This window comes from Pagrus pagrus (genome assembly GCF_965226575.1).
Source record: "Pagrus pagrus genome assembly, chromosome: 14".
In the NCBI taxonomy this organism is placed as follows: Eukaryota; Metazoa; Chordata; class Actinopteri; order Spariformes; family Sparidae; genus Pagrus; species Pagrus pagrus.
In genome coordinates, this window is record NC_140198.1 from 15,610,437 (window position 1) to 15,633,993 (window position 23,557).

Here is a 23,557-nt window from a genome sequence, read left to right on the forward strand (position 1 = left end):
CGGTCCAAAGCTTCCCTGGTGCTCCAAGCTCCCAGTCTAGTCAGCTAACTGAGCTAACTAGCTAATAGTAGCCACAGTTATCAGTTACTCTGGTGATATGCATTCCACTATTTGTTTTGAGTATGAATTCAATAGCTGGCCAAATCTTGCATATTGCACCTTTTAAGAGTAATCTAGTACAGTAGGTGTGACAGCATTTCTTGGGTTCATGAAGGTTTTCCACCAAGTCCTGGCTGTCCCAGACGTGTCAGGTGTGCCAGAAGAACATGATGTTCGGGGTGAAGTGCAAACACTGTCGGTGAGTTGAGCACTTTTTAAGGGTGTGTCACTCAACTTCAAATATTTGTTCATTGACTGGAACCGGAGAAAGCCTAAACAGTAATCAGTCTTCAGCTGTTGGAGTCTCTGATATGCTGCCTTCTTTCTGTGCAGGTTAAAGTGCCACAACAAATGCACAAAGGAAGCCCCATCCTGCAGAATCTCCTTTCTACCAAGTAAGCTTTGTTTTAATCCTCAGGCTGCAGTTGATGGACACACGCTGTACGTTGCATATTCATTGTGACATTTCCTATTTTCTGTCCTAGTCGCCAAAATTCGGAGGACTGAGTCTGTTCCGTCCGATATAAACAACCCTGTGGACCGGCCGGCAGAAGCACCACAGTTTGGCACACTACCAAAGGCCATTACAAAAAAGGTAAAAAAAAAAAAAAATTAAAGGCTGAGGTGCATCACAACGCTTAGCATCACCTTATTGTCGCACTTTTAAACACTTGTGAGTAATAACATCTTGATATAAAGTATGTAAATCCATAAAGCCAAAGTGTTTGTAATTTAAGACGACATTTGTCATAATCCTCCATTGGTTCTGTTGCACAGATGACCTCTTGCTGATCCACTTATTTTTTGGAACAGACAAATAGTTCTGCAACTGATTTATCCATCAGATTTCAGTCTTCTTACCAATTGGTGTTTCGAAACAGTCAAAAATTATTGATGTTCTCCCCATTTCATGCCATCAAACGATCCTTCTTTCTGCCAAAACATAATCCAGCAGATTTCCCATGTTGTCACATTGGCTGCTACAATGTCACATGAAATTAAAACAAGGTGTAGAAGCAGTGGAAGTCATCTGGAATATGACGCAATATGACTGTTACCGATAAACTCTGATCCATGTTGTTTGCATCCATCCCCACGCCACCAGGATCACCCTCCAGTGCTAAACCAGCTGGACTCCAGCAGCAATCCGTCCTCCACCACCTCGTCCACACCTTCCTCCCCCGCACCCTTCCAGCAGAGCAACCCCCCCAGCGCCACTCCGCCACCCAACCCCTCGCCCAAAGGCCATCGGGACAGCCGCTTCAACTTCCCAGGTAAGAGGAAACACCAGGTGGAAATACACAAGAAACCAGACACACATACAGTACACACGTTTAATTTCTCCTTATTATACAGATTTTGTTCCCTAGATCACTTCTCAGTAGCACGCTGCACAAACACTCTTCTCTTCCCTCCTCGCTCCATATACGACACTAACACTGAACAAGAACTGTGCTTTTTACAACATCTGTTAATCCAAAGCTTCTCTAACCTGAAGTCTCTCTCCCTGCCATCCTTGTCGGTCTTTCCCTCTCTCTCTTTTTTTTTTTATCGCAAAAGCTGCCTGTTACTTTCAGCATAGACAGCAGTTTATCTTCCCCGGTGAGTTGACGGTTCCAAAGCGTCATGCTGCATTGTTATCCTCCCACTTTCCAAACCTTCGATTCACTGCCGCTCTCTCTGTCATCTGCATGTTTGCTTTTAGGGTTGGGGCAGTTACTGTAGTTCTCTCTCACTGTGTGCCAGCACAAGGATTGCATGTTGACAGTTACCGGGGTTTTGACACCATCTGGTGGTGGTATTGTGAAATTGCATGAGGAGTCATGTGTCTGTGTGTTGGGGCTATGAGGGAGGAAATGCAAGAAAACATTTATTTTTGTTCCCGTGATTCCTCCTCGAAACCGTCTTCATTTTCCCTACAGATGTTTCCAGTCCTGCTCATTTGCACCCGGATGTCCTCCAAGACACTGTGTAAGACATTCATATCAAACATTTCATACTAATTAGATTTTTTTTTTTGGTGTTTACCCCTCTGATATCAATTCTCTGTATCATAGCACTGAGATAGAGCCGACGGACGACATACATGCTGAGCTGGTAGAGGATGAAGATGAAGAGGTAATGTTTTCAACATACGAGATTCATTTATTATATTTTTACAAACAAGCTTGTATAAAAAAATTTAGTTTGTGGTCACTTTAGGCCTCTGTTAACTCAGAAATTATACAAATGGATTAACAAGTAATAAATCATAAAAATAAAACTAGTGGTACGACCGCAGAGACTTCTATAGTGCAACATGTTTGTATGCAGTCTAGAGACACTACAAGTGAATAGGATAAAACATTTTTCACCCTGAACTTTTCCCAGTTGATTACTTATATCAAGACATTCTTTTGTATCACAAGTTTTCGGAAAGTATATGTTTTATATAAACAAATGATGCTTATCTAGTTAAATGCAATAATTGTTTCATTCATTTGGCGTAACGATATTAAACAGGACAGAGTCGCCATTTGTATCACAGTATCAGTATTATCCAGAAACTCACTTTGAGAAAACGCCCTTTATAGTTAACGTTTTAAGAAAATGAATGTTTCTTTAACTAACAGATATCACCGTGAAACTTCCCCAGTGGGTTAGGATTGTCTAAAACAAGACATGTTACTGAAACCCAAAATCTCAAAATTGATCAGTGCGTGAAAAATTGTGTTTTTACCTCTATTGTCTCCCCTTAAATTCAATTTGTGCTGTCAGTATAATGAGGTTGTTTAGAGTCATATTTCTAAAATGTATCCCGCATCACATTCTGTTCAATTTGTGGAGACTGATATTTTCATCCATCACAGGAAACACAGGGATGTCAAAAGCAATAAAATGAGTCGATGCATCCATCCCAGCCCCACCAGGATCTGAGTAATAATGAGCGTAAACAACCTCTGGAAGCACTAGACTTATGACACAGGATGCAGATAGCCTGTTAACCTGAGACAAAGATGAAAACGGTGGCAGGGAAACATCATGATAGTTACGGCACCAAAATGAGTTTTGAAAATCAGCTGTCAAAGCAGGGAGACGTGGGTCAAACTCATTTCTCTGGAAACTGTGTTGGACTTTGAGGATTAAAAGGGCAGGAGATCTGTTCGATTAGTTCAGTTACATCAGGTCATTTTTTAAAAGGAAAAATGTAACATGATGAAATCAGTTTTTGTCGTGGTCACAATATCAGGTTTCTTGGTAATAATTTCAGCAAGACGTTCGCTCCTCTGACAGTTTATTTTTTTTATTGGAACCCGGTTGACTTGTTTTGCCAGTGATGTTATTAATTTATCCCGGAGAGTCTTGCTGACATGAAAATATCACTACAATTTACAACTGAGACAGCAACACAAAGCTGGAGACACAGAAAAAAATACCAATGCTGTACCAATAAAGTCAATGCTGGCTCGCATTTACAGATTCTGTTGAAAAACATTGGGTAGACCTGTTTCCTTCATTAATGCACAGCGGATTAACGAACCCACGCTCTTGCAGGAAGGCGAGGAGGAAATTGAGGTTGAAGATGAAGACCCCGAAGCGGAGGAAGAGAACGAAGACGACGACGACGAGGAGAATGAGGATGACGGGGAAGACGACGACGATGACGGGGAGGACATGAGGATGAATGTGGGCTCGGACGGGGAGGTTGACGAGCTGGATGACCTGCCCAGCTCTCGGGGAAACCAGTGGAAGGGCCCCATTTCCCGCAAGGCGAGCCAGACCAGCGTCTACCTGCAGGAGTGGGACATCCCGTTTGAGCAGCTGGACCTCGGAGAACTCATAGGAAAGGTGAGGAATCGGACCTAGACGTTTAATAGTACATGTATTATATCCCAAAACGGCCCTTTTACTGAAGCTCATGTTTGTTCAGGGCCGCTGGGGCAAAGTGCACAAGGGCCGGTGGCACGGCGAGGTAGCTATCCGACTTCTCGAGATTGACGGGAACAATCAGGACCATCTGAAGCTCTTCAAAAAGGAAGTGATGAACTACAGACAGACCAGGCATGAGAATGTGGTCCTCTTCATGGGGGCCTGCATGGCTCCACCCCACCTAGCCATCATCACCAGGTGAGAGCAGAAATATCGAACACACCTCGAAAATGGTTTTAACCCCAAATCCATGTTTGTATCTTCAATTGAATCTTTTCTTCTCTCTCCCCACAGTTTCTGTAAAGGGAGGACACTGTATTCAGTTGTTAGAGACACTAAAAACACTTTGGATATTAATAAGACGAGACAAATTGCTCAGGAGATTGTAAAGGTAAGTTTGTTTCTTTTCTAAGCTACCGGAGAAAAATGTGAACAGGAGCAGCTTAAATGTTAACATCTCTGTCTGATATAACACAACAACACTTCATGGACTGTCTCTGTTTGTTTTCTGACACAGGGAATGGGCTATCTGCACGCTAAAGGCATTGTTCACAAAGACTTGAAGTCGAAGAACGTTTTTCACGACACCAATAAAGTCATTATCACAGACTTCGGGCTGTTTGGGATCTCTGGAGTTGTTCAGGAAGGGAGGTAAGAAACGCCACTCAAGAGGCCTTAAAAACACAACCTCAGCTGAAGTGCTGTTCACACTGCACTGTTATTACCTGGAGAGGTCCAGTGATTTGTAATAATTGCTGAGGTCCACAGTGGCTCCAGTCCTGCAGGCATCTCTCCCGTCAGCCAGTATTCAGTGCAAAGACTGAAGTCTCCTGGTTATAAAATCTGAAGTACATTTAAAACAGACAGCTTTGTAATTTTGTGTTATTCAAGATTCTCTACACTGTCCACTCTATTTCATTTGTTACTGAAACATGTGTACCCCTTTTTTATTTTTCCCAGGCGCGAGAACAAACTAAAACTTCCACACGGCTGGATTTGTTATCTCGCACCTGAGATTGTGCGCAGGATGAGCCCAGGTAACAATGAGGACCGCCTCCCCTTTTCCACCTCAGCAGATGTGTACGCCTTTGGGTAAGTCCTGCACACTCACGCATCTTAGATAACTTAGTATAAAGGTCCCGTTTTGTGGAAAGTGAGATTTCGTCAAATGAGCCGGACTTTGAAATATGCGTTCAGTTCCGACAATCGAATTAAAATGCAGAATCGTATGTTTCAGATATCCTTTATTGATGAGAAGAGGGTTCACTCATAGAGGAAAAAGTGAACTGAACTAAACTGACAGCACTGCCAAAGATCCATGATTAATTTATTTGTGAAGATGGTTTACTGTGAAACACTAAACTTTGAAACAAACTGAATTTCTATCTTTTGTCGTTTATTGTTGAATCGCTGAGGCTTGGTATTTTTTTTGTTAAACTCTGGAATCTTTATTTTTGATGAATATTATTTGAACTTGTCTAACCCTAACCTGCAAAAAACATCCAGGACAAACTCCATCTGTTGTTGTAAAAATATCCCCTTTTAAAGAAGAATGTGAAAATGTAAATGACAGCTGTCAGGGCATAAAAGTCTACGTCTAACAATAGCAAAGCTGTCGGTGCAGAATTTTTTTGTAATCGAATCAAACCCCTAATCACAACTATACAGTCGCCACCCTCAGAAATGCTGGTTGACAATCAGGCTCAATCAGTCAGCATGGTCGTGTTTGCAAAGACACTGGCAGAGCTGATTCAGAAGCTCCAGAGACCTGCTGTTCTGTTACAATGAGTGAAAAGAGCTTACTTTACTAAGTGAGTTAACCATTTGACATAATAATCCTACTTTTGCTTCCCTCCCTTTTTCAGCACCATTTGGTATGAGCTTCAAGCTAGGGACTGGCCAATCACCAACCAGCCTGTGGAAGCTACCATCTGGCAGGTGGGGAGCGGAGAGGGCATAAAGAAGGTCTTAGCGGAGATCAGCCTCGGCAAGGAGGTCACTGTGAGTTGAGACAAAAGCACAAGTGTGTCATTCATTCAGATAAAGTGCATGTTCATTCTGCTTGTACAAGAGTGGCAACTGATCAGCCGTGCTCTAGTGGTGCAGAGATATCATGATGTTAGTCCATAGTGCAGTGAGTGTGTGGCTCAGTGCTCCGCTGCGTACATTGACTCAAGGTGGTTTGTGGTCTCAGGAGATCCTCTCTGCCTGCTGGGCGTACGACCTGAGAGAGAGGCCGACCTTCACCCAGCTGGCCGACATGCTGGAGAAGCTGCCCAAACTGAACCGCAGGCTGTCTCACCCCGGACACTTCTGGAAGTCTGCAGAGTAGGTATCCAGACAGGAAGGACCATGTGAAGACACTGGATATGTGAAAACACAAAGAAAAGCTCCCTTAGTTCTTACTGCGTGTTTTCTGGTTCCCTGTGGTACAATGGCTTGTAGTTTTCAGAGGGTTACAGAGTCTTATTTATAAGTAAGAGTGATAAATGGATATTTGTTTGCTATATTTTTGAAAATAAGAAAAGTTAGATAGGTTTGAATTAATTCTTTTTTTTTTCTTTTTATCATCGCACATGACCCAAATACATTCTGTCACTGCACCAAGGCACAGCTCCTCTAATGAAATGTGAACTTTGTTGTTTAGATGTATGAATGTGAATTGTAAAGTTTAATTTATTAACTGTCCCAAAACAAACCTGACGGTTGTTGGACAGAAATGGTGCATTTTTGCATACTTGGCGCCGTCGTCGTAGAATTTGAGGACATTGTGAGTAACGTCACAGCCTGCCGCACAGTTTGATTGGATTAAACGAGGCAGGCAGGACAAGTTAAACAGACTAATAAGACAGATGCACACTCATGTAAAGTTTGAAGTGGATTTGTATTCCTTTCTGTCAAAAAACAGTGATTTTGCCTTTAACTGTGTGATAATATTAAAATCATTCCTTTGTTCTCACCATCATCGAGGTGTAAATACGAGACATTTTACAACATTCCATCTTAAATTTAGAGTAACTAAGTGTGAAACAACCAAGTAAAATTTTAAAGGAGACCTATTATGCTTTTCTGTTTTTTTCCTTTCCTTCAGTGTGTTGTATAGGTTCTTGTGCTTTTAAAACGTCTTTATATCTAAAAAGCCTACAGGAGCTCCTGTCTCCCACAGAAAACACTGCTCCTGAAACGCCTCATCAGCAGTCCCGCTTTTATTTCTGTGACTTCTTGACATCACTGTGTCACTATGTCAGACATTTGCATAATATATGCCTATATTCACGGTAGAAATGAAGGCAACTGGAAGCCGAAAACACAACAGACCCGACCGGAGACACGGTAAGCGGTTCCGGCTCAGGCATGTGTGAGCTGACCAATCAGAGTGGACTGGGTAGTCGGGAGTGGGGCCTTTTAAAGAGACAGGCGCTAAAACGGTGTGTTTCAGACAGAGGGGGGAGACACTGCTGCAGCACTACAGGCACTAGAAAACTGACAAACTGTGTTTTTTGAGCACTAAATTATTAACCTGGAATTAGCATAATATGTCTCCTTTAAGTTGAATACATACAAAAAACCTAGAGTCTTAGAGAACCTAGAGAATTTCTAGACCGAAAAAGTCATGACAAGAATGTAAGTCCAAAAAAAGCACTTAAACTTGTATCTTCTCTTGTTTATATCTCACGTGTCATCTCATTGGTCTGTGGTAATCCTTCATCTTCTTTTTATCCAGATCAGCGTTTCTACTTCCTTCTGCCCCACAGCATCGCCGCATTTAATTTCATGACTTCATCGCAACTTTGCTCTCACGCCATGTTTCCCACTTGTTTCAACTCCTTATTCAATGATTTGCTTTTTCACAAAGTTCTGTTGCATTTGCTCCAAGACGCACGCAAGTCATGATCAGTCTTACATAGTTAAATTCCGGTTTTGTTTAGCTGGATGGTGAGAGAGACGGAAGCATGTTTTCTTCAAGAGAGAACATTTTACACGAGGTCTGCTTGGTCATAAAATGATACAACGGATCTTAAAATAATTTCTCGATTGAACTCGCACGTTTGCAAACGAATGTCCTTTTAACTGATCTAAGTGTGTGTGATATCCTGCTGCTTTCTTCACTGTTACTCTCACTAACCATCTAACGTTTGTGTTTTCCTTTGCTCTCTCTTTTCTTTTTCTCTTTTTTTCTAATCTAGGTTGTAGCAGTCGCTCTGAAACATAAGCAATGCAAAACAAAGCCTGGGTCTGCCTTGCATGCTCCTGTATCCTTAACTCTTACAGGATTGATCAAAGCATTGCCTCTGCCTGAAACAGACACTGCTTCCACTAATCCACAGTCTGATCTTCCATGTCTAACCGTTTTCTTGTCGGGGGAAGAGAGGACCGGTGGAGCGAGGCGAGGCGCGGCGGGCGGCGGGGGAAGACGGGCGCACCTGTCGTCCTCCACGCTCTCCCCTCCTCTCGTCTAATATCTCTTTGCCTTCCTTTCGGTTCTGTTCTGTAACGTCGTTCGGGACTCCGAGGCTTGCGAAATAACTGGCTTGTGCTGAGACTGACTGGTGTGCTGTGGTCTGTGCCTGCTGACGGCTGTGCCCTGTCCTCAGCCCCCCCGCTCACCTTCTCTGTGCTGCTGTAACGTGGTCGCTCTTGCCCGGGCTCCTACCACTCTTTCTCTCTCTAAAAACACACACACACACACACAAAGAAACACACTGCTGGACATAAAAATGGACCCTACTACCAAATGGACCACTTCATTTATCTATGTTTTCCCTGAGGGGTTGACACACGTTTGACAGGCTGCTTGAGTGATGTTCTCAAACCACCTGCCTCTCCTCTCTGCTCCTCTCTCGCTCTCTCTCAGTTTTTAATGTTTGTGTGATGGCTTGTGCTCTCGACACAATATGCACTTTGTCAACAGGGGAAAAAAAAAAAATCATGAACTCTTCTTTTTTTATTATTTTTTTTGTTGATGTTGTTTAGTTTGGTTTTGAATAGTCATATTTGCAGTGTTTTCTTTTTTCTTCAGGAGGGTCTCAGAGGCTTGGACAGTGTGAAATGCTCACTTGTATGTTGTCTTTGTTGGAGTATAACCCGGTAAATTCACTGTTCATTGGATGCGTTTGAAAACAGGGCACTGATGAAGACTTCTGTATGCTAAACGGCGGTAGAAATGAAAAGAAACGGGCGAAATATTCCCTTCATCATTCACAATCCACGTGGGAATAGAATGATGCTGGCTGTTTATGATTCAAGATTTTTTTAATAGCAGTGTCCATCCATTGAAGTGTAAAGTGCACCTTATAAGAATATGAGTTATTTAGAAAGATCCTCCTCTCGAGAAGCGATTTCATTCTCTGCGCAAAAAAAAAAAAATAGAAATCAGGAACCTGGCGCAAAAGTGTCCTATATCTTCCTAAAACATTACCTCTTGTGCGCGCTTGTGTATACTGTTTGTGATTGCTGGCTTCAGTTGGCGTGCTTGTATTTATGTGTCGTGTGTGTGCGTGCGTGTGTGTGTGTGTGTGTGTATGGGTGCACGTGCGACTGAGTGAGCGTCCTGTGTTGGAACGCGTAGGGTCGGTTCTTGTGAAAGACTGCAGTAAATGTCGTGTTGCAAAATCCAATGGTATGTAATGTACATACATTATTTAATGTATAGCAAAATGAACCCGATTCTTCTAATATTTGTACAAACATTTTATATGTAAAATACATCACGACATTTTTGAATAGGTACTGCTATGGCTATTACAGATGTATATATATTTATATTTTTTTCATGTATAAAAGACTGTAAAAAAGCTGTACAATTTTTTTAGAATGGGCCAATACATGTTTTTTTATGTTATTGTAAAAATTCATATTTTTGTATTGCATGTGACTACCATTCTGTACACGCAGTTTCTGTTTTCATCCATGGAAGACAATAAAATGAGGCTTGTCATGTAACAATAATGCGGGCACTCTTATTTCCCTGTTGCGCTGCAGTGGCCTTCCTGACAATAGAAGACTATGAATGATTTAGTTTTCTCGTCTCATTTTTCAATACAGGCTAAACAGTACCTTACGGTTCCAGATGTTGGATTTTAAATATGTGCACTGGCTGCATACAGTATATAAAAACAAATGGTGCAGATAAAAAGCATGACCTTGCGCTAAGGTTTTGAAAAAAGGGAAAATGCAGACAAGCTTAAGAAATGTTAAAATGTCTGAAGATATGCAACTTTACTCAACTTAGGATTTTAATAAGCCACTTTGGTTCTGACACTTTCGTGGCGAGTACTGTAGGTGGTAATTACCAAGCAACATATTTGAAATTTCTTTGAAATTGCCCCCCTATGACAACAATAATTACCTCAAAATTGATTTAAAAATTATCCCACTGTTATTCAGTAATATTCTGCTGTTTTCTAACAAGCTGTCAATGAGTAGCTGGTAGTATCTTTAGTACATTTCCAGGAAACTTCCACCTGGTTTATGTTTAACTTCTGCTGATCATATCATTTTTAATTTCCAGCTAGTTTCTGTCTGACTTCCTCTTAGCAGGCCACTAAGGCCCTGTCCACACGTACACGGGTATTTCTTAAAATGGCCTTTCGTTCAGGGCATCCAAAACTGATCTTTTGGAAAACTCCAGCCAGGGTGAAGATATTCAGGAACTCACTTTTCACCGACCTGCAGAATGTGTTATGATATCGGAGTTGAGTTTGCTACTGATCAGAGAGTAAAATCTGCTTCCTGTTTACAACGGCATGTGTATTGCCAAGTGTACATGAATGGCAACGGGATATGCGTTTTTTCGGGTTTGTATAGATGAAAAAAGAGAAAAGAGAAAATTAAAAAGCACCACTCTGGAATGTGTAGGAAGTAGAGCTCTTTTCACTCATCTGAGGGTGATACACATAACAGGCTTATGAGAGCACCCTGGGTGGGTTTCACGTCCCTAATGGTCCCACTTAAAATGGTTAGCCCTGCAAACAGAAACATAAATAAAGAAACTACTCTTTTCAAGGTCAATAATGAACCCTCGAGCTCATTTGAGAAGGTTATGTCCTTGTAGCAGCTGCATGATGTTTAATATCCCAGTTCGCCTCTAGGTGGCATAAAGACCCAACAGAAAGTGATCATAGTCATCTCTAGTCTTTGTGTTGTGAACCATGGTGTGTTATGGTATAATTCTGCACATTTGACATGAAGTTTGGTTAGATTTTTTTCCCCTTTTTCTGTTGCATGGTATTCTGTTCTCATTACTTTTATTAGTATTACTATTAATATAGTGTATTATGCAAAGATAATCAGGTGTGAAAAGAGTCATTTTCCCATAACCAAGAACAACTGAATCAGCTTGAATCTGAAAATCTGAAAATTAACTCCTATCTCCAAAATCTGGGAGCCACTTGGAGCTGTGTGTTCTTGGAGCAGATCAGTATGGGCTGTTGCCTTATCAATGCTTTGAGGAAAAAAATGACTCGTAGGCCTTTTCTTACACTTCTGCTTATGCAGCTTTTCATGAAGACTTTATCAAAAGCTTACAAAATTAGGCCTTGGGAGCTGTCAGTGAGATGATAACTACAGCTTGCGTCCAGTCCTTGAAACCTGTTATCAGTAAGGATGCATCTGAAGTGCGGCTTTAAATAATAAAAATGACGGATAGATTTCTGTACACTGGTATCAATCCAGCGGAAAAGAAAGGACCTGTATCTTGTATCCCCGCTGGTGGTGCACTGCAACCAAAAGCTCTTTGACTCCAACTGGTACTGGACCATGTGACCAGCATTTGGTGAGAGGAAACTGTTTCACTCACTGGGTGGTCAGACACAGAACGGCCTTTCTTCACCGCATGGTAATCAAAGCAAATGACAATCAGCCATTTGTTTTTATGTTTCTTTGCCAAATTCTGTGCCTGATGATTTGAAACATCTTCGTAGAACTTGTGCAAAACTGGTGCCAATGCTTATGATCACATCACATCACATAATTAAAACTGAAAGATGGTAATTGTGGCAAACTTCTCTTCTCAAACTACAACACATTTAAAGGGTCTCTGTGAATGTGTTGTGCAGGAAGCCTGTCATATGTTTGCGAACTCAATTTCTAAAATAGCGTTAGCTCCTGTTGCTCTCTGTTAGCTGAACGGAGAGAGGCATTGAGATGACTCACTCGAGAATGTGCATAAATCCACAATCCTGCAGCATTAAACAATTTATAGAAATCGTTCGTAGGCTTGTGTAGGCAACTGAGAGAGAAGGGGAGGGAGTCATTACAATCCTGTCACATATGGCCCATAGAAATAAGACTTGTTTTTTTCTTTCCTTCGCTGTTTTGTACAGGTTCTTGTGCATGTAAACGAAACTGAAAGTTAAAAAGGTCAAAGTCAGGACCAACTGACACACCTTCTGTCACTTTTGTCACACTCTGCTGTTGTTAGCAGTGGTGGCTCAAGTGTGTGCGAGCTGACCAATCAGAGGAGACTGGGTATTCTTGAGGGGGGCCTTAAAGAGACAGGAGCTCAAACAGAGCGTTTCAGTGTGAAATACAGAGCTGCAGCACTGGACAGTATGAGAGAACTGATGTGTTTTTTGAGCATTAAAACATGTAAACGTATTCTAATAGTAACCCAAAATAAAACCTGAAAAAAGGATTAATATGTCTCCTTTAATACATGTAAATTGCTGCAGATCGCTGCGTACTGTACAGCTAGAGTTTCCTGTAACAACTAGATAATGGGAGGATAATTTATCACAACTCTGGATTTTCCACAAAACAGTAACATAGTGGGCGAGTGACAGAATTTTGGACTGCACTATGCGCCTCATCATAAATCGTCAGAGATGATGGCCGTACTGGAGACGGGTGTTCACACTGGAGGAGTCTTCTGAACTCCCCGACACTCGGCCAGTGTCTCCTGCCAGCGAGTTAGTTCATCAGAATTCGACTCGACATGATTTAATTGGATGGCTGTCTCTAAATGACGCCATAACTTTCCCAAGACTCACTGAAATGAGACCAGTAAAGTCACTGTGCTGTGAATGGGACTTGTAGCTGCAGGGATTATCTGGGTGCCAAATCTAACGATAAGTACAAGACTGTACTCTTACAAAGGGCAAACTTTATGGATTCAGTTCAGTTCAGCAGACTCTGAGGATTCAGTACATGGCTTAGAAAAACCTGCAGTCCGAAAGGGATCAACTAACATTGATCATTTCAATCTTTTCTGGGGGGGGCGCGGGCATCTTGTCAGGGGCAGATGGCCTCCACCCAAGCAGATCTGGAGTTGATGTACTAATGGGCCATTTTCTGCAGCAGCCTCTGCACCACAAAGACAAAACATTGCAGCCTCAATGTCAGCATGTTGTCAACCAGCCCGTGGATCAGTCTTCTAATTCCCTCTCACCCTCATGGGATTTACTGATAAAATGGAGGGTTGGTTAACACTGACATTAAATTCGCCCCGCCACCACCACCACAGTCACATCTACGTCATCTGCCTCCACCCCAACCCAGCACATTCTGTAACACCAACCTTGCTGATAACAAAAACGACTAAAAGAGAGAATGGCTCCCTCCTGCCCAGGCGGACAAGACTGATAAGACCGGCAAGGTCACCTAAAAATTTGCCTCATCAGTCTCCCCCCCACCTGCCTTCGTAGAGATATCTCTAACAAACTGAGGTCAGAGATTAAGGAACTCAATGTGATTGTTAATAGATGCCACTAAATTGCACAACCGCATCTCGAATGACCGCCACTGAAATCAACACTAAGAGAATCAGCCTGGTATCAGCACAGACAGAAGAGAAGACAGGTTATTTGTCCCCCCCATCTTCCTCCTAAAAGACCTTATTCAATGACAGCCATTTTCCTCCAACGTCACACTCAGGGTGGGAAGGCTAAAATGATGTAATGCTGCTGTGTTCCAGGTTGCTATTCATATAAACATAGGTTGTTTACCTATTTACCTTATTTACAGCTTCCCAACTGATCAGCAACTGAAAAGATAGTGAAATCATCCTGTGTGTTTCACTTCCAGAGTCCAAGATGTGTGTTGATATACCTGAATTAATGTACGCCTTTCCTACTTGTATCGCATCAAAACAGTGTCGTATCGAACAGTAATGTTAGCTCGAATGTAGCTGAATGCTAACCTTACCTATCGTCTAATGAAAGCTAATCAGTTATCTTCTACAATGAAATATGGTCCGATGTTCCTCCTGATTGAACTATCCATTGTCTTAGCCATTGCTAATCAATCAGGAAGTGGCGAAATGATAACGATTTGTCAGATTGCCCACGTTTATATGATTTGCACCCCAGAACACAGCAGTAGCCTACAACATTTGAGCTTCCCACCCTGAATGTAATGTCAAATGGCCATCGTGTGAATATGGGCTATGGGCATGTGACTACCTACTGCCTTCCATTCGTTACAAGCAGACATCTTATGTAAGTTTTGTTTGTTTTGAAGATGTTGCTCTTCAGCTGAACTCATGCCGAGCTGCCTTCTTAAAGGTTGCCGTCTATTAATTGTTACTTTGACCTTGCTCTTATTGTTGGGGATTTTAACATTTACGTTGACAACCTCCAGAAAAGCTGCATGAAAAGAACTGTGTTGTATTCTGGCTATCCATTGGCTTTTGAAAACACCAGTGAATGAATCATTCGACCATTCCTTCCACACCCTCCCTTGCTTGGGCCTTAGTCAGTTCAGTTCTAAAATTCCAATGTTATTGATCCCATTGTCCCCACCACGGTAAAAGGAGTCTCTAGTAAGAAAATAAACACCATCCTGGAAAAAAATAATAAAAGAGAGTGAAGGGCAGGCAAAGAAAAACAAATCTCCAGGTGCACTGTGACATCTAGTAAGAGAGACTTTATATTTATAGCTTTGAACTGAGAAATACAAGGAGTCCTCCTTCTTTGACATCACTACCACAAACAAAAATAGTGCTGGCAGGCTGACAAACCCTTCAGTGCCAGTAGCCCCTGAATTTTTCCACTAAGTTTGCCTCCGTTTTCAGTGACGAAATCGAGAAAATTTGACATGCTATCAGTTCCTCTATATCAGCATAGGGAACATATTGTATTTGCATCCACTTAAAATCAATTCAGATTGTTTGAAACAATCTGGTCCTATCAGAGTTAGACTTTTGGAAGAAATTGTGTAACATCTGAAATCCCCCTCCTGCTACCTTCACATTCTACCTACTCGTAAGTAGTCAACACTTCTTTAATCTCAGGTTATTTCCCACAGGCCCTGAAAGCTGGAGTAAATAAACCACTCTTAACTCACTAATGAACAATTACTGGCCCACATAAAACTTCCTATTTTTAAGTATCATTGAATCATTGTTTTTCAGCAGCTTACCACAATCTTGGCCCTGGAGAATAATTTTTATGTTTTCCATTTCTACCACACCGCAGCACCAAGACTGCTGTTAAGGTCTTAAACAGCATGCACTTTAGTCTAGACAGGAAAGGTTTCAGTCTTGGTAGTATTGAATCTCAGTGCTGCATTCAACATGGTCGACTACAATAGATTATTAGACACGCTAGAAAACTGGGTTTCTGGCACAATGGTAAACTGGTTTGAATCCTTTGAAGAATGTGAATGTCTTTGTGTCTTTCAATAATTCAACATCTGAGCATACAAAAATGACACCTGGAGTTCCCCAAGGCTCCATTTTCGGGCCTCTTAATCTCCAATCTACATGTTCCTATGGTGCAGACTTCGAAAAACAATATCCGACCATCGATATGTAGACGACACATAGATCTATATAACTTATCAGACAACTACCATACAAGCACTGAGTAAGTGCTTTGACTTGTCACATTTACCTATTCACGAACACATTCATACACTGATGGCAAGGATACTTTGACATACAGCCAGGGGAGCCTGGGAATCAAACCAGTGACCTTCCGATTACTGGACAACCCGCTCTACCTCCTTAGCCACAGTTGCTCCCAAGATCAAAAGTCAGTGCTAACTAGAAATCTTGGTATTGTCAAATCAGCCCACTATCAAATTTAGAATAATATCAAGAATTAAAGGAGGTATCACTTTATCACCTCCTTTTCATATCTTGTACTAGACTGTAATTGCACTTTGTTTTATTGGATAATTAGTGAATAGCTGTCATTCTGTTTGAGTTTATTTATTTATTTTTTTGTTTTACTCAAAAAAATGTGTATACAGTATATTATAAAAATCCTCTGTGCGTGTTATTATATTGTCTTTTTTTTTCTTTTCTTTTTTTTGCCTGATGAACTGCCTTGATGTTAAAAGGTGCTATACAAATAAACCTGCTGGCCTAATGACAAATGGGACTTTCCATTTCTCAGGGGAAGGAATGGGGTTTTCGAGATGAAGTCATCTGTATTCCTTCTATACTCTCACTTCCTCTCACACATAATTAGCCTGATGATGCTTTTTTTCCTTTATCAGATAAATCTGCACCAAGGGTAGAAGCTGAGTTAACACACAATGTTATCTGTCTGGGTTGACAAAACACGCTATATTTGCTGTGTTTAATCAGCATCTGTGGCCACTACTAATATGTGATGAAAGAGATTTTGAATGGCAGCGGTGTAAATAAAGGAATTGGTGTGGTGTATCACAACAGCAGTTCAACTTGTTGCATTTTAGAGCAACATTTATAACACTAATTATAACAGTCTTGCAATATGTAAGAGTCGGCTACCCGTGGAATTCATACTCAAAACAAACAGGGCAGCATATCACCAGAGTTACCACTAACTGCTGCTAACTGTAGCTGCCGTTAGCTAGTTAGCTTGATTAGCCGTGCATCTAGCAGTCAAGACCGGGAGCTCAGCTCGCCAGAGGAGTGTTGGTGTACACCACTAGCACAGGAATGTCGGACCATGCAACGGGCTGTTGCTAGCTAGCTAGCATGCTAACTTCAGCAGATATCTCTGCAACACAATACATAGATGTCAAATGTTTTACCTCCTTACATTCTGTTGATAGTTTTGGTTAATTTTTGAGTGTTTTGCATCCTGGGTTTGCTACCTCCTGTCTTGCATGCTGCCGGTATCATCTGTGGGGAGGCAACTTTGCTAAGTCAAGCATTTCACTCTCAAGATGTAATCTACAAGTGCAGGTGCAAGCACACTGCAGAAGTGAGCACAAAATGCACAAAAAACACAAACGTGAAATAAATATGCTTGCAAACAATGTAAATTGATAATGCTTTCATGTGCGTGAGAAGAGCATTCTCAACTGCGTGTGGTTTTAACTGACTAATTATCGGAAGGCCTCATTGGTAAGTTACTTTCAACAGGGGCTATAATTAGACTCAACTATGAGCAGTTGTGGCTTGGACAAAAATACATAGATGACACTGAAGAAGATGCACGCATGCATTTTTAAATCTATTATGCCACCTGAAACAGCTATGCAAGAGCTTGTCAACATCTCAGCTTTAGAAAAAGAGAGACCTGTAATGTGACAGGCTTTAAAGACAATACAATATCCGGATATAAAGAATAGTGCAGTTTGCTGCTTTCTACTTGTGGTAAAACCATGCAATTTATATCTTTGGTGTCATGCAGGCTGTGGGTTTGGATTGAGGGCTTTGTGGAGTTTTATCGATGTCAGCTTTACCACAGCTGTAGTTGTACATGGCTAAAGTGTGAAAGCCCAAATTGCATTAATTCAAAGGTTTAAAAAGAAGTATAAATAAAAGTTCTTATCAAGGAGCCCAAACTATCTCACTAGATTCGAGCAACTCAGAGTATTTAGCAGGCCTAAAGCTTTTTATAGTCTTCCACCTCGCAGATGTATGCGTGACCAACTTTAGCTTCGAACAGAGCACCAAACCACTTCCTTATCTTCTTATAGTCCAAATGGAGAAGTAGGAACGAGGCAGACAGATGAGTGTATAATTGATTACAGTCAGTGTCTCTCAGTTCTTCTACACATCATTCACCTCACTCTGCTTGCACACAAAACCTTTTTCTTCTTGGAACTAGATCAGGATCACCTTCAGTGTAAGTGGCAAATTTAATTGATGAATGCTTTTAATTTGAAAACTGTAAACAGTAATAAATAGGCCAAATATTAAAAGTATGGACTTCATTTTTGGACACAGAAGAAGGAATAGGTGCTGACATCTGTATCAGTAGTGTTTTAGCATTATTTGTCCTAAATCCGGATACCAAAAATGTGCTATTTTGTGCTATTGTTGAATACTTTTCAGACAGCCTTGTAAATGAGGGCAGATACTGTAACTTTTTTACATTGACTTCACTTTAACATGAAAGTGAAATTCGTCATTCAGAGATGAAGAAAATACAGTACTAATTAAAATACAGTAAAACTTTTTTTTTTTTTTTTTAAATTTCAGTAAAGTTGCAAAAAAGGATCATACTGGTATTTCAAAGAACATACTGTGTTCAGGGCAGCAATATTGCTGACCATTTTCTAAACCATGCTGATGTTTTTAAAGGGCGGTTGCTTTGCATGGTTTCCAATGATGTAAGGATGGACCGTAATGAAAATGTGGAGATAATGCTGATATGTTTTTCATAACCTTCTAAACACAAACTGCTGTTGTATTTACAGTATTCTTTTATTCACTCTTGTCTGCTTACTTTTTCCTCTTTTGGTTTTGATTTTCCAAAAACCAAAGCTTTCTGACACTAAGTCAGTTCAGTAGCTAACTCTTAAGGACCAGTGGCACATTAGTCTTCAGGCTGACATACTTTTCAAATTTCTCCATGCTTCCAAAAGCTGACAAATAATTCATAGACAACAAAATGCTCATAATATTTAATGTTTATTTTATTATTTCTTTAGTCTTATTTTCATACTGTACACAGAAAGAAAAAAGTGAACTCTGAAAATCAAAGAAATGATTATACGTTATGAAGAAGTTTCATTGTAAAATCTGACAAAGTGACTTTACTTTAAAAAAATCAAGGAAACCGATTATCTCAAAATTACCAAGTAAAGTAGACAAATAGTTTTAAGCTGTTAAAACTATTAAGCTTGCACAACTTAAATTTAATAGCATACTTTTATTTGGTAATTCTGAGGTAAGCATTTCCTGACTTTTTTAAAGTAAAGTCAGCTTTTACAGTTTGCAGTGCAGTTACAATCATTGAAAGTATATGTGATTCATAGTGGCAGGAGAACTCAAATCAGCTGAATACCAGTGTGTAGACATATCCTGTGACAAGTAAAAGCACTAAAATTTTACATCAGTAAAAGTACAAACATTAGAATCAAAACATATGCAAATTACTAAAAGTAAAAGTACTTATGATGCAGACTGGCCCAAATGATATATATCATTGGCCAAATTGAACCTATTGACATATACGTAATATGTCAATAGGTTCAAGTTGGCCCGCCAGATTAAAACTTTATTTAAAAATGATAATATATATCTGTGTTTATGCTGTTTTATTATTTATGAGGTAAAAATGCTCTTCAAATATATATAAGTATAAATATATAACAACATCATATCTATATATATATATATATATATACAACATTTTGCATCTTTACAATACAGTACAAACAATACAATATACGATACAGTACAAGACAATATAAAACAATACAATACAATACAATGAACTACACTAAACTACACTACAATACAATACAGTGCGATAGGTGTCTGCCTTTGGTCGCTGGCCCACCATTAATACATAAGCATTACTTTAATTTAGCATCTGGTGAAGATGCATCTCACTGTAAGTACTTCATATACTGCTGGGTATTTTGATCATTAATATTGTATCATAATGTGTTGATTACATACTAAAATAATTATTTAAAGCTGCAAAAAAACTTGTAACTATAGCTGTCAGATGATTGTATTTCAGTGAAAAGTACAATATTTGCCTCTGAAATGTGCTGGAGTAGTAATATAAAGTAACATAAAATGGAAAGCACTAGTGCCTCAAAATTGAACATGACTGCAGTACCTGATCAGTTGCTTTCTTCCACTTTAAAAATTAGGTTGAACCACAAACCATTTTGGTTTAATTATTGCTGCGGCATAGATTTTATATAGTACAGTTATTATCAATGTCATGGTTAGTGTTATTTCATCTGTACTTCCTCCTAATTCTCCTTACTGTTCTACATTTGTATTCCAAAACTCATTTTGAATTAAACTCCCAACCCATGTCTTCGCAGATACCAACATGAAAGGCCTTCTCATCCTGGGTGCGCTTTTGTGTGGAGTTGATCCTCACCAAGCATCTCCTACTCCTGCTCTGAATGTTACTATTGGTGAAAGCTATATTACCAATCCGATAGCAACACCCATCGCCAGTCTACCGACTACTTCCGTCAGCACAACTCAGGCCACCAAGTTGACGAGCACTCAGTCAGCTAAAACCAGCCCTTCCAAAAGTCATAGCCCTCCCTCAACAGCCCCAGAGCCCACCACATTTATCGATATGATTTTCAAGGAGGAAAGTCGTCCACTGTTAATGGTGACTGGTGGACTGATGATAGTCTGTACTATTCTGCTGCTTTCAACTTTGTTGTTGTCGTGTAAGGTGTGCCGGCAGAGCAGACGCATCAAGGTGCTGAGCAGCAACGCAGACATGATCAGCAACTCTGAATACTGGATGGGAACGGCCAAGGGGGACAAAAGCAAATCAGAGGAAGAACCCAAAGAGACCACCGTGTTAATGGCTGACGTCAATCAAACACTGGAAGAGGTGGGTAATGGTGCCACCAAGGAAGAGGGAGAGAAGGTAAACGTGGATGAACAAATGGAAGAGGAGAAGAAGACGGAGGAGGGTGACACTGCCAAAACTGGGGAAGCTTCAACTGCACCTGTAGCCGCTGCTGAGAATTCATCCCCCTCAGAGCTGCAAGAGGAGGCCACTGATTCCCAGCCCGACAAAGCTGCAGCAGCCCCCGCCTCTGAGGGCACAGAGGAAGCAAAGGATGTGGTGTAGTGTTTTTGTGTGTGTGTTTGTGAAGGCAAAGAGTTTCCTGAGCAGCTGTCTTCACTTCCCTATAGCTTTACAACCTGTTAACTGTACATAAAGGATACTTTTATTTTGTAGCTTTTCCACACTTTTGCTAAATCTGTCAAACTGAGCACTGAGCATTTTTGGTTGAAAACAACAGGCCGATACCTTATTTCTCTATTATTTGTGTGTTTTGAATATTAGAATATATCAATATTATAATACATTTTTTTCCCCAGGTCAATTTGTGACTTACTTGCTTTACTTTTTGAGATGTATGTACATGTATGACCTATGACCAGGGGAATAAAACAGAGATTGTTAACTTTGTCTTTAATTTATTACCATCCATCTATTTCCTTTTAAGTCGTGGCTGTGTAACATGTGTGGGTGAGAGGGAGAGAGAGACAAAGAGAGGTCTGCTTGATTAGCAAGCAGAGAAGGCGCCTCTTCCGGGCAGCGCCACTCAACTCAGAATGAACGCTCTCTTTCACCTCAGCCAGAGCTGACAAAGACGCACAAAAAAGCTTTCAAAAAACCAATATGCGCTTGTTTCCGCCGTCCTGTGCAGATATTTGTTCATCTACTTACTTGCGACGCCGTGATGGATGTGGAGCTTTCATTAAGAGTCTGAATAGTTTGACCCTTCTCAATGCAGCCTCTGCTTTAATTCCAGTTCAGCTGTGCTCTGACTTGCTGTAGCTCCGGGTGATGTGATGTGATTGATGTGATTTTTTTGTGTGTGAACACAGCTCAAACTGACAGTATAGCATGTTGAGTGGAAGGGAGGGTTTGACTACAATTTTTGGGTAATGAATCAGGAACAATTTGGACATACTGACCACTTTTGAATGAGTTGTTCCTGATTACCTATGAACCAGCTGTTGAGTGGCACAAAGTAGTGACAACGCATTAATTACTAATTTCTTAATCATTAGTTACTCTTTTTGCTCACCTTCAAGTTAATGCTGAGTAGTTACCAAGTAAGCACATTTAATTGCCATAATCATGATGTAATGAGGTACTACTTGCTGACTACTCTGTATTATCTATCACTTTACTTGAGGGGGCACGAAAAGAGTAATTCATGATTGAGTAATCAGTATTTAACTAGGCTACTTGGTAACTACTCAGTTTTATGTTTCACTTTACTTGAGGGGGCACAAAAAGAGTAACTAATGACTAAGTAATCAGTATTTAAAGAGTCTACTTGATAACTACTCAATAGTTTGTTATACTATACTTGAGGTGGCGCAAAAAGAGTAACTAATGATCACCTGATTAGCATGTGATGAGGCTACTTGGTAACTACCCAGTACTTTACTCGAGGGGGCAGTAAAAGAGTAACTCATGATTTAGTAATTAGTAATTAATGAGTTTACTTGCTAACTACTTAGTAGTTTGTTAGCTTTACTTGATGGTACACAAAAAGAGTAATTAATGATATAGTAATTAGTATTTGACGAGTCTACTTGGTAACTACTCAGTATAATGTCTCAGTTTACCTGAAGGAACACAAAAAAGAAGGTTATGATTAAGTAATTAGTATTTAATGTGACATTACTAGTTTCAGTGGCTGGTTCATAGTTAATCAGGAGCAGCTCATGAAGAAAGTAATTGTATATCAATTGATTATGATTATGAACTAATCATTACCTAGTGATTCATCAACAAAGTATTTTCCCATCTTTTCTCTCGTTACTCATCATTAACTACTATATAGTCCTTGTATCACCTTTATTCAGTGATTGCTCATTATCAACTCATTCATTATCAAGACATTCCTGATTCATTCCTCATTCGTTTCTTAGTAACCACTTGCTTTTTTGTGAACCTTATTGTAAAATGTTACTGAGTTTCAATCTCGGTGCAGCTGGCTACTGGAAATAGAGGAAGGCAAGAGAGGAAAGTACAGACAGTGCAGGTGAGGAAGTAGCAAATGCAAAACAAAAGAGGTACTTTGTTTAGTTTGCATGACAACGGGAATGACTATAAAATAACCCCCACCTGCTGCAGTGCAACATCATTTTGATGAATATTTCACATTTCTTACATTTAAACCGTGATCACCATCTGTATCACTGTTGAACTGTCCAATCGAATGCACAGTAATAATGTGTGGTGGAAGTACAGCATTGCAGTGCAGAATGGAGAGCTGCTTGTACTGCTGACGGCAGGTGGAAAGCTGCAGTGGACGGGAGTCCTCTCCAATAAATCTTGATGGTTTTTGTGGCAGTGTCTAAATTTACACAAGGAAAATAACAGCCAATTACAGCACAGCATTACTTTGTAAATGGATGCTTTAGAGAGGAGTGATATTGATTGAGGTGATAACTGATAACAGTCTAATTTATTTTGAGTACAAACAGGACTGCAATCAGTCAATTAATCTAACCACAACAATAGCTGTCACTTTAAATGCAGAAGTAAATCCTGAGCGCTTCCAGATAAGGGACTGAGGAGTTTTCTTTGTAGCAGCCTTGCATGCAGGGACCCCCCTCCATTATGCGCTCCATTTCTCCTTTCCCCCCCTCCTAATACTTCCCCCACACTGACACCCCAGCCCTCCCTCACTTCCACTGCACAGA

The 23,557-nt window shown here is 40.4% G+C and overlaps 2 protein-coding genes across 4 annotated transcripts in view; both read left to right on the forward strand.

The window, feature by feature from the left end:
* The window catches only part of ksr1a (kinase suppressor of ras 1a), a 30,234-nt gene extending 20,277 nt beyond the window's left edge, over nucleotides 1–9,957 (forward strand). For 2 of the 3 annotated variants that reach the window (XM_084374537.1, XM_084374539.1), the window contains exons 7-21: nucleotides 215–298; nucleotides 433–494; nucleotides 585–694; nucleotides 1,205–1,373; nucleotides 1,660–1,701; nucleotides 2,022–2,070; nucleotides 2,157–2,217; nucleotides 3,634–3,927; nucleotides 4,010–4,206; nucleotides 4,303–4,399; nucleotides 4,526–4,659; nucleotides 4,969–5,100; nucleotides 5,874–6,009; nucleotides 6,203–6,336; nucleotides 8,196–9,957. In XM_084374537.1, coding sequence (XP_084230663.1) covers nucleotides 215–298; nucleotides 433–494; nucleotides 585–694; nucleotides 1,205–1,373; nucleotides 1,660–1,701; nucleotides 2,022–2,070; nucleotides 2,157–2,217; nucleotides 3,634–3,927; nucleotides 4,010–4,206; nucleotides 4,303–4,399; nucleotides 4,526–4,659; nucleotides 4,969–5,100; nucleotides 5,874–6,009; nucleotides 6,203–6,336; nucleotides 8,196–8,202 — 1,708 coding nt within the window. In that variant the 3' untranslated portion in view covers nucleotides 8,203–9,957. The remainder of the gene's footprint in view (nucleotides 1–214; nucleotides 299–432; nucleotides 495–584; nucleotides 695–1,204; nucleotides 1,374–1,659; nucleotides 1,702–2,021; nucleotides 2,071–2,156; nucleotides 2,218–3,633; nucleotides 3,928–4,009; nucleotides 4,207–4,302; nucleotides 4,400–4,525; nucleotides 4,660–4,968; nucleotides 5,101–5,873; nucleotides 6,010–6,202; nucleotides 6,337–8,195) is intronic. The other variant, XM_084374538.1, reaches the window with a different exon arrangement.
* A 7,954-nt stretch (nucleotides 9,958–17,911) lies between these two features.
* LOC311269525 (uncharacterized protein) lies at nucleotides 17,912–21,260 on the forward strand. The gene is made up of 2 exons (XM_084373713.1): nucleotides 17,912–18,014; nucleotides 20,179–21,260. Exon 2 carries the CDS (start codon nucleotides 20,187–20,189, stop codon nucleotides 20,952–20,954), a length of 768 nt encoding a protein of 255 aa, XP_084229839.1. The 5' UTR covers nucleotides 17,912–18,014; nucleotides 20,179–20,186; the 3' UTR covers nucleotides 20,955–21,260.
* The last annotated feature ends 2,297 nt before the right edge of the window (nucleotides 21,261–23,557 follow it).